Source organism: Gavialis gangeticus, unplaced genomic scaffold (assembly GCF_001723915.1).
Source record: "Gavialis gangeticus isolate Ggan-Ray unplaced genomic scaffold, GavGan_comp1, whole genome shotgun sequence".
Taxonomy (NCBI): domain Eukaryota; kingdom Metazoa; phylum Chordata; order Crocodylia; family Gavialidae; genus Gavialis; species Gavialis gangeticus.
Window position 1 is genome coordinate 109396266 of NW_017729022.1, and position 11380 is coordinate 109407645.

At 45.6% G+C, this 11380-nt stretch overlaps 1 protein-coding gene across 1 annotated transcript in view; it reads left to right on the plus strand.

Moving 5' to 3' along the window:
* Positions 1-2397: 2397 nt before the first annotated feature.
* BORCS5 (BLOC-1 related complex subunit 5) overlaps positions 2398-11380 on the plus strand; it is a 147091-nt gene continuing 138108 nt past the window's right edge. The window contains exons 1-2 of the mRNA XM_019515968.1: positions 2398-2704; positions 4191-4334. Of these exons, the coding sequence (XP_019371513.1) occupies positions 2647-2704; positions 4191-4334 (202 nt within the window). The 5' untranslated portion in view covers positions 2398-2646. The remainder of the gene's footprint in view (positions 2705-4190; positions 4335-11380) is intronic.

Genomic DNA, 11380 nt, shown 5'->3' on the forward strand with positions numbered 1-11380 from the left:
TGATATCTTTTTTTAGACCAACTAGATATTTAAAAATATATACTTATTTGCAAGCTTTTGGGCACTCTCACCCTTCCTCAGGCATAGGAGAATGCAAAGATTGTACAATTTCTTCTAGGTGAAAATGAAAAATCATATTTCTCAGGACAGCTGAAGGTGTAAGATTTGACTGGAATAGTTCATGGCATAAATAGCTATCTAAAAATTAATATTTCTCAGAAAAGCTGAAGGGTGTTGTAAGATCTCCTGGTTAGAATAGTTCATGGCATAAATAGCCATATGATGAGGTCTAAAAAAAAAAGAAGAGCATTGCCAATCTTACCATCAAAATAAATTCTAATGGGGTTGGTAGAATCAACGGAGCAACTTCAGCTCAGAAATAATGATATGCTGGTGCACCAAGTTATATTCAGAACTGTACAGAGTCTGGAGTTCTCACCCAACAGAATGGATTTGTCTAGAAGCCAGTGCTGGCACTGTTATTCTGGATTAATCGTTTTGTCTTTATTTAAGGTTTAAGAATTGAATTTTTATTAAAGGAATTTGCCTCTCTCTCTCTCTCTCTATGTATATATATAAAGGGTCCAGAGGAGGGCCACCCGCATGATCCGGGGACTACAGGGCAGACCCTACATTGAAAGACTGCGGGACCTAAACCTGTTCAGCCTTCACAAGAGAAGGCTGAGGGGGGACCTGGTGACTGTCTATAAACTCACTAGGGGGGACCAGAAGGGTTTAGGGGAGACACTGTTTCCCCTAGCGCCCCCTGGCATGACAAGGAACAATGGACACAAATTATTAGAGAGTAGATTTAGATTAGACATCCGCAAGAACTACTTCACAGTTAGGGCGGCTAGGAGCTGGAACCAACTTCCTAGGGAAGTGGTGCTGGCTCCCACCCTGGGGATCTTTAAGAAGAGGCTTGATGACTACCTGGCTGGACTCATTTGAGTCCAGTCTTTTCTCCTGCCCAGGTGGGGGGTCGGACTTGAAGATCTACAAGGTCCCTTCCGACCCTACTTCTATGATTCTATGATATATATATGTATATGTGTATATATGTATATGTATATACATATATATATGTTTTGTTGCTGTTTTTTGCTTTTTCTGGATACAAGAACAATAAAGTAAAACTTCAGAGTGGAAGTTTTACTTCCTTTCTCCTTAACTAAGTCACTTATGAATTTTCTGTCTTGGCTGCCTAACCCTGCTACAGTGATAAAGGAATGTTGTTTCCTACTTGTCATTACCTGCTTATATATTTATCAGACAGATGGTACTTATTTTTAAAGAGGTGGCTGCTCTTTTTCATTGATTGAACAAACACTATTAATAAAAGAAATTAGAACAATGAAGCTGTGCTGCTTTTATTTGTTAAACTGTCCAGAAGAGATTTAGTCCCTAATGCAGTAATGACATATTTCCTGCTGTCCCTCCTCAAAAATGTTTGTGCAATTTGGGGGGGAAAAAAAAAATCAATGAGTATACCCAACTGAAAAATGGTATGTGGATTAACACCAAGTCCGCAAACACAAAAGCAGTGTAACTGCATTAATGCGAGTTCCATGGGATGAATTTGCTTGTGAGATTAGGTGAATCAAGAACTTGTCCATCCCTTCTGACATGATCAAACACCCCAGCAAATGGATCCCCCTCTCCATAAAAATCAAAAACAAAGACAGACAAGGTTCTTTGGGTAAACTACATCGTTGGAAAAATTGTTCTTGGCAAGCTTTCAGGCACAAATACACCAGACTCCCCCTCTGCCTGAAGAAGGGTATTTGTGCCTGAAAGCTTGCCAAGAACAATTTTTCCAACTATGTAGTTGGTCTAATAAAAGATATCACATTTACCCAAAGAACCTTGTCTGCCTCTGTCCTTAGACAAATACCGCTACAACCAACACCTCCAAAAAGCAAACAAAGAAACTTTCTGAACCACAGCCCCCTGCATGAGAGAAAAGCCAGCTATTTCTTAATACCATTCACTCTTGCTAATCTTATTTTGCATGGAAGGAAGTTGCTCGGATACTCTCTGCACATGGGTGTCTGGATAAAACCCCCCCGAAAGCTCATTTAGATCTGATCCCCAGCTCTAATTGCAGGATCCCTGCTAGGTTAAATATTCAAGTCTAACTTTAGCTTCTTCCTCTCATTTTGATCAATGCTTTAAAAAGCCTTCTTCATTTTCTTTTTCCCTTCGCTCTCTCCATCTCTGCATTCATGCATTTGGCAGGCAACCCCTCGGCTAACACACTTCCCTACTCCCAGGGACTGGGCTCAGCTGATGCACAGCAGCTGCCTCTTTAAGCCAGGGCTCCCTCTGCCTCCTCCCATCCCCTGCATGGGCGAGGCTTCCTTTGACCCTGGAACAGAAACAATCCCGGACCCGGAAGCTGCTTCTACACATGCTCACATGGGGAGCTGCTGCTAGCCGGATTGCTGGTTGCTTGGAGGCTGCTGGGAGCCCTTGTTCCCTTGCTCCTGAGGCAGGAGGGAAAGGAGCCCTGTGGCTTGCAAGTGGTGGGGGAGAGGTTGCATTGGCAGTGCAAGGCTCTCGCTGTTTCCCCCCCAGGGCTGGGGTGTGTGCTTAGCAGTGTAGAGGTCTTGGGGGAATCCTTTTTCCTCCATCACAGCTGTAGCTATGGGAGCAGAGCAGAGTGCAGAAGCTGAGAGCCGGCCACATGATCTGAGCTCTTCAGGTCAGTCTCCTTTTCACTCCCTGGCTACAGGTATGGCCTGCTGGGGGGGGCAGTGGCAGTGGCAGCAGTAAAAGCTGATGGGGGAACTGGGGGTGCTGTGCTGGTTAATTACAGTGGGGATTTTTGTGCTTCTGTCAATATGCAGTACATGACTAATGCAGCGTTTATTAACCCCACATTTCATGGCTTACAGGAAGCATGTTTGCATCAGGGACCCAACAGCCAGCAGGGAGGAAGTGATATGGGTAGTATGCAGCCCTTGTAGCAAAAGGAAGCCACTTTTATGGCTGGGGCCTGAGATCTAGGTGTAATCTTTCTTTCCTTGGAGAGATGGACTTGCATAGGTTGTTATTTCTTCTTCTTACAGAAATTTCTGCTGTAGGTGGGTGCTCGTAAAGGGGTGTTCTTGTATAGAGGGGATCTGTTGGATGTTTGATCCTAAGCAGTGGTATGGTAGAATACAGCAGTAGCTGTCAGGACTAAGTGAAAGGAACAAGAGCAGGGATAATATTTGGAGACTTGCAGGTACATATCATTAGCTATGCTGCATACTAATTCTGGGGTCATATGGATGGAGCCAGCCAAGAGTCATGGAGATAAGTGACAATAGAGACTTCAGTAGTGCTTATTTTTGTCCCCTGTTTGACACCATGATGAAAGACAACAAAAATTTAAAATTTGGACTTTTTTTTTACAACTTTACTTTCAATTAACCTTAGAAACTGGGTTTGGCTGGAAAGATCTCAAAGAATGGTAAAAGCCCTAGTCATTATAGGGTAGTGTCAAATTAAGAATCATATGTTGTCAACAGATTTCTAATAACCCATTGTAGTAGTCTGAAGTGGAAGGACTTAAAAATTGAGTGAATTTGTCCACATATATCTGCTGTGTGTCAGCTTCTAAGTCGTTTCTATGTCCATTAGACAGTGAAGATAAGTCAATTTTACTCTTTTTATTCAGAGTGAAAAGTCACCTCAGTTCTTGGGCTGCAGTATTTTCAGTTTCAAACTGTCCAAGGATTCCTTCACTTGATTTTTACTGTGGAAAAGAGTTGATTTTAATCTGTTCTTTTGTTACCATTTTGGACCAAATTTAAGTTTAAAAGGGACCCTTTATATGTACCAGAAGTACAGCAGTTCTGACAGTTAGCATGAGTTTTTGAAAGACTTCAGAAATCTATTTTCGTTCTGCTGTCAGGCAGTGAACGTCATGTATTAGTGTTAGAGTGAGCATGAGACATCTTAAGCACTGACTCCAGTAAGTGGGACAAGGATGAAAGAGTAGTGAAGCCCACTGTGGATTTTACTTAAGGAAATAGCTCAGTGCCACAGTGATGGTGACTATAGAAACTTGACATTAATATGTCACTTACATCTGTCATTTCCTCTTGGCATCAAATGAAGCAGATCAGACATAAAAGAATTTGCTGGGTCACCTTTGTATACAGCTATGTGTCTGATTTTGCATTTGTTCTTTTTCCCCACAGCATCGCCCTCTCCAGCTAAGCACCGTGCTAAGATGGATGATATTGTTGTGGTGGCCCAGGGAACTCAGTCCTCAAGAAATGTCAGCAATGATCCCGATGTCATAAAATTGCAGGAGATACCAACTTTCCAGCCGCTTTTGAAAGGTAATATACTTTTCAATTTTTCTGATATTTTTCCCTCAGGGCCTGTCTCTGTCCTCCTATTAAACATGTAAAGTTCCTAGTAACCTGTACTTCCCTCCTAATCATCCTTTAATCCATACATTGCTTTTGCTGTCCTCATAAGCTGGAATGAAGCATTGACAATCCTGTACTTTTCCCATTTCTTTTTTTTCTAGTAAACCAGAAAAACAAGAAGTGAAAAGTCGAGGAACGTCCCTATGGGTCCTGTATATATTGTGGTCTCCCTTTGTATTGGTTCCCTTTTATTTCTCCCAGAGCAGTGGTTCTCAACCTTGTTTTTTTTGTTTGGTACCAGGACCCCTTTGTAAAGATTGATGGCTTGGCCTGTCCTGATTCACAGCCTCTGGCCCTTTTGGTTCCATCACTCCCAACCCACAGCCACTGGATCATGCTGGTGCCCCTGACTCCCAACCGGCAGCCCCCTCCCCTGCACCCTGCTGGAGGAGGGCCCTTAGCTGCCCCCATCCCACTGGGGCCACAGTGTGGTAGCTGTGGTGGCAATGGCTCAAGTGGTGGCAGTGGAGTAAGTCTGGCCTCGGCATGGGCTGGAAGGGGGAGGGGAGGCATGTGGAATTCTCCCCCTGCCCTGGGCTGGGGCTGCTTTGCTACACCAGGCAGCTTGGTCACCATTCCTTCTGGCCCCTGAGCAGCATCTCCCAGCCACCCTGCCCCTGTGAGTATGGGCAGCAGCCCTAGTGCTGCTGGCCCAACCATGCATCTTCCTGCTACCCCTGAAGGACTTTTTCCCCTGCTGGAGGAGCAGCCCACCCCCTCCCCCCCCCCATCTTATCCTGTCTGCCCTACTGCAGCCTTGGCGCACAGCCACTTTTTCCCCTAGTGCTGGCAGGCAGCACACACCTCCTCCACCCCCCCAACACCCATCCCCTCCACACACCCCAGACCCACACATCCAGCTGCTGGGGTTGCTCCCGTGACACAGACACACATGTGCCTGCTGCCTCCAGTGTCCCAAGCAGCTTCTTGCAGGGGGAAGTGGATGCTTTCCCACACTTCTGGGACTTGCTCACGATTCTTGCCACCCACTTTTGGGTAGCTACCCACAGGTTGAAGAATACTGTCCCAGATCATCATCTTTCAGTCTTCTTCTCCATCCTTTGTCTCAGCCGCTCAGGTGTTTCTCTTGGATCTTGGTTGAAAATTATGCTGTGGGTGCTACCTGTCTGCCTGCTGCTTATTTGGAGACATGGCAATTGTGTCATCTTTGTATGTAGGCAACCTTATAGAGATCACATATGCTGTTTGGGGCAGGTGCACTGTACCAAGCACTCTTCCTGTCTATATTGAAATGATAAGAAAGCCAGGGTCCTGAGCCATAACTAGGACTGCAAGGGCTAGGATCATCTTCCTCTCTAGGAGAGTCATGGATCTCTGTGTTGGAGAAAAGCATGCTCCTTTGAGGAGAGAATTCCTATCAGGAGGATGCAGAGCTGCGTGACGTTTTGGAAGATATGTCCCAAAGGATGGGCGTATAACTAGGAATCCTAGGTACTGAGAGTTTTACAGTGTGCCCCCAGGGGGTTTCTGAACTGGGCCAACCCCACAAAGTCTGTGTAGGTATGCTTTGATGAATAGAGCAATAACTCTATGGAAGGATCCTTTTTCATCAGAAAGTGGTGAGGTGAGCATGGAGTCATTGGGGAGAGGAGTGGAGGCTCCTTCCCCAGGGTCAAAGGTAGGTAGTAAAAGGAAGAAGGGAGGATGCTTCATTTCCATTTGGTGTTTCTATGATGTTCCCCCCCATCTTTCTGATGCAGTTTGGAGGAGGTATGGACAGGCAGAGGATGGGGGACTGCTGTATTCCAGACATACTTGCTCATGACTTGCTTCTGAATCTCTCTGCTGCTCCAGAATGGACTGTTTTGTCAATGCCAGAGACCCATCTGCCATTAAGAGGCTGAGGCTGTCTATTCCCTCTTGCAGTGGAAGGATTTTGAAGGATCTAAGATGTGGTGGTGAAGACAGAAGCACTAGATCAGAGCTGTCTAGTTGGTGACCTGTAGGACCCTGCAGCTGTCTCTCCCACAGTTGTGCAGAGGGGGGTCCCTGGGGCCTGCTCCTGCAGCATATGGCTGGCATGGTGTGTGGTGTAGGGGCTACTACATGCTGATGCTGTATGCAGTCCTCAGTTGCAGAGAAGTTGGACAGCCTTGCACTAAATTATCAGACAATCCCCCTTGGTAACTTAACAAGCATTGTAAACTTGGGAGGGAGTCTAGTTAACCAAACATGGCTTTACTATGTAGTCCAGACTGGCATCTGGTGGCTATTGTGCAGTATTACTGCATACTCTAGACCAGCGGTCTCCAAACTTTTTTGATCGTGCACCGCTATCAATAAAATATTTTTGAGCACACACCTCCAATATATGTATTAACTGGGCACACGTAAACTGCAATAGAAGTTCTAATATTTTCTTCCTGCACCTCGATGGATCATCTTGCGCACCCCCTGGGGTGCGTGCACGCCACTTTGGAGACCACTGCTTTAGACCAAACAGCACTGACTAAATTGGGGGTGACCAACCTGTGCTATAACCTATGCTACAAGTGTCACAGGCAGCCTTTGTGTGTGGCTCGCAGCAGATAGGACAAAGAAGGGAGAGGTGGCACAGCAGCAGATAGGGGAGGAAACAGAAGGGAGAGAAGGAGTTGAGGCAGGGGGCACTGAATTGAAAGTAGCAAGCAGAGCAGGAGATGGGGGAGGGGGCACATAGTAGCGAACAGGAAGAAGAGCTGCAGATCGGGCTGGGGAAGGGGAGTGAAATGGCACTTAGAGAAGGCAGGGCTAATTTGTGGTGTGACTGCCAAAAATGTTGGCTCTTGGTGGGGTAAATAATTGTACCTTGTCTTTGCAGGCCCAAATGCTGAGTGACTTGTGCAGTTAAATTGTTTGCAATTCCTGCATTAGTTACTGAAAGCAGTGTTGTTTCTTTGATAGAGTCCTGTGCCGGGACTGAAGGATACCTGGGTTCTATTCCTAGTTCTGACACTGGTCTGCAGAGTGACCTTGTGCAAGTTTTCTGGGATTAGCCTGTTTTCATTCGAATCCAAAAATAATAGTGCTATTCTAGATAAATAGGACCACACACAATCATTTGTTTCAGCCCTCTTCTCAAGGCAGGATCATTCCTGTGTAAACCACTGCAGACAATTGTTTGTCTAACCTGCTTTTAAACTTGCAGTGGGGGAGATTCCAAAACCTCTCTAAGGACTCTTCCAATGCAAAACCCATGTAATGAAAGAGCTCTTCTTGATATACAACCTGAATTTCCTTTGTTGCAATTTAAAACCATTATTATTTGTCCTTCTCTGTGTCTGCCAGGGAATAGGCTATCACCACTCTCTATGTCATAACATTTTGTGTATTTGAAGACTTATCAAACAGTTGCCTGGCCTTGCCTCTTGAGTCAGGAACTTGTTTCTTGTTTATACGTAGCCTAGCACAGCGGGTGTCAGGGTTACTAGGTTAAGCCTGGACTGAAATACTAGGTCACCTTGAAGTAGAGTTCTCCCTTTGAACTTATGAACTATTGCCAGATAAGCAAGTCCCTTTCACTGGGCTGTGGAGACTTCAAATGTGACCCCTGGTTAGCTGATGTGATCAGTAGGTCTGGAATTTGTTGCAGCATCTGTATGCTTTCACAGGTGGTCAGTACTGAAGCCTGTACCTAGTGCCCCAAGACCTTTTCCAGATCTCTAGTTAGTATCTTGGTCTCAGTCTGTCTCTTGCCTGTGGCTGCCAATCCTCTGCTTGTTTTCTGGTTCCAGACCTTCGTCTTTACTGTTGAGGCTGGGCTGTACCCAGCCTGGTATGGTTCAGCCAGCCCTCTTCAGCGACCACCCTCTAGTGTATGCTTGGGTCATACACTACCAATGTTTCCCTTGTTTTGAACAAGGTGGGACATGAGTGAGGTGTGCATCAGGCAGTATTGTTGCTACTATACCTGGGGACATGCTGGACAGCAAGAAGCGGTTAGAGAGCAGCTCAAGAGGGAAGTGTTAGAGCTAGAGAGGTGTCTGGCTGCTGACTCAGACAACCCATCACTCTGTGGAAAATCAGGAGAGGCAGAAAGGGCTCTGAGCCATGTAGTGCTAGAGCAGGGTGGGGCAGGAAGGGAGTGAAATGGCTGGGGGTGGGCGGGCCTGGGCTGTTCAGTCCTGCTGAGGCTTCTCCTGGGTTGCTACTGCCCCTGGCACTTCTAGGCTTTGACAGGCTGCTGGGGCAGTTAAATATTAATTTTCTAAAAGTTTTATGGTCCTCCGTGGGCCATATACAATGGCCTGGTGTGCCGAATCCAGCCTGCAGGTCATATTTTGCCCTCCCCTGTCCTAGACTATGCCAGACAGGGGTAGAAAGATCCCTCTACACTGGCCCAGGCCCATGGAGCTGCCTATGCTAAATGCTTCCTGCCACTTACTCCAGGAGGTAAAGGCTGTCCTGTCACTCACTGGCCTTGCCTATATTGACCAGGTCCTGCATGAAAGCAGTCCCCGCCCACCAGTGACCAAGTCTGTATTCCACCCTGATTCCACATGCCACTGAGGGCCTCAGCTGGGAGCTCCTTCATGGAGCTGTTTCCACAGGTGTGTATCTGGCATGCTTTACAGGCACCCAACACCTGTCCCTTTAGCCAACAGAGAGAGAACCTAGTGTGCACCTTCCTTGAGTGCCCTGGGTTGCAGTCCCTCCTCCAGAACTTCCTGCTGAGGTTCTTGCTGCACTTTTCCCTGCACCTTTTTTAATGCACTTCCCTTCATAGCCCCACTAGCCCCAGAATCTCTGGGTGAACCTCCTCCTGTCTTGGCCAAGATGGCCATTTACCAGACCAGGAAGGAGGCTCTCGCTGGCAGGAACCTGGGTCAGTGTGGGGCTGTTTTCCTGTTACTCCTCTACTCATTCTGGGCAGAGTTTCACTGGTTGGCATCCTCAGGCTCTCTCAATTCATTCAGGGGGCAGTGGGTGCTGGCCCCTGTGCTTTGCTTGGTGTCCCCTTCTGGATCCCTTGTTGTTAACCTATGACCTTATTTCCTTGCTGTTTTTTTTTTTTTTTCTTCTTCTTCTTCTTTATTTGTCTCCCAGAATTAGTTGATGTGTTCCCCAGTGGCCTCCCTTATTAAGGAAGGCTTACAGTATTTCATGATGGGCCTAAACTCATGATCTTTCAACACATCAGAGACCTGATGTACTTCAGGGGGATCCTAGCTCATGAATGAGGCTCCTAGGTGCTGCTACAATGCAAATTAATGCCCTTTCACCTGTGTGCCAGCATCAGCAGTCTAACGGCAGCATATTTCATTACCATTTACAAGTCATGAGTTCAAGTCCAGTTCCCCCATACTTGTCTGATGAAACTGAAGAGAATACCTAGTCCTCCTGAAACTCCTACAGACCTCTCAGAAGGGATTATCATGTATCTGAGGAATTCGTGTCCAGCCCTCTTCGTAGTGAGTGCATATTGAAGACAACAAAAACATGACACCTAAATGAAAGCAGTAGTGTGTAGTTTCCCTATGGGGTGAAACTGAATGATTTATAAAGTTATGTTAGGGGTATAAAATTGGAGCTTAATGAGACTTGAGAGTATATTAGGCAAACAATGACAAACGTTTCAGGCATGGGGATCTCTGCTAACTGTAGGCCGTAGATTTCCTTGCAATAGATGTTCTTTTAGATGAAAAGAAGGGGAAAAGAGAAACATGTGCCATGAACCTGTAGATCACTGTCAGCTCTGTGGAATAATTTGTTTTTGAACAAATCCTCCAAGTCTTGCACCTCATCTTGCACCAGTCAGCCAGCTGTAAGGCAGACAGAACAGTAGGTATTGCATGACTGCATTATGCCCATGACAAGCTGCAGCTTTGACTTATGCAGTTAATTTTTTCTAAGATTTAATAAAAGTGGGATGATGCACAAAACTCTGTTTTTCGATTTCCCTTTTCCTTGAGTCTTATATTTTAAGTCATGTTTGCAACTATTCTTCCTCATCTATATGCACAAGATTTTTCCCACATTACAAACTAATGATGCCATCTAGCTCTTGTATAATACTTTTTCCTGAGTAGATTTCAAAGCATTTTACAAGGCAGATCAGCATCATTATCCCTATTTAAAAACAAGCAATTGGAGCTGCATAGCCACCTTGGATACTTGCAAAACAAAAGGCTCTGAAGTTTACTTGTGTTTTGTCGCTAGTAGGCTTGAAAGAAAGTTTCTTGTCATGTCATGACTCTGCCGTAGGCGTGTTGCTAGGATTGATTCTTGGTAACATTAGTGATTTCTCAGTAGCCTTTTGTTCTGAATAAATCACGTTAAGGTCTTAAAATACATAGTTACAAATAGATTATACTAAAATATAAACACAAATCTGCACAAGTTTTATCAGTAAGGGGAATGTTCTGCAGTTGAACAAACACAACACAAGAAGCAGTCCTACATGGAAAATTCATACTGCTGTCTGCACCCAGAAGCTGTAACTGTGCTAACACAGGCTGACAGATGCCTATAATCTTTTAAAGGTATGCAAAGATTGTTGTGGGTGATACCTTCTATTGAACCAACTGTATGGTTGGGATAGCCTTAGACAAGCTTTTGAATGTGATAAAGAATGCTTTACATTTGAAAGCTTGTCTAAGTCATCTCAACCATGCAGTTGATCCAATAAAAGATATTACCCACAACAGTTCTTGCCCCTTGCATAATTCCTGGACCCTCAGGGCTACATCCTCGCTCCAATTCTATTATTATAAAAGCCTAAGCCTGTCTGTCTGTCCGTAATGCTTTATTTGCACGCTGATTGGCTGATGGAAACAGCCAATCATAGTGCTCCAAGCATGGGGGAGTGCCACCATGATTCTGAAGCCACGCAGGGGACCGGACAGAAGGTGCCAGCCTCGGCTCCCCCACCCTGTTCCCTAAAAGAGGCAGAACAGTGACAGCATGGGCATTAGTTGGCGGCACTCCTTCTCCTTCTCCCCCCCCCCCCCCCC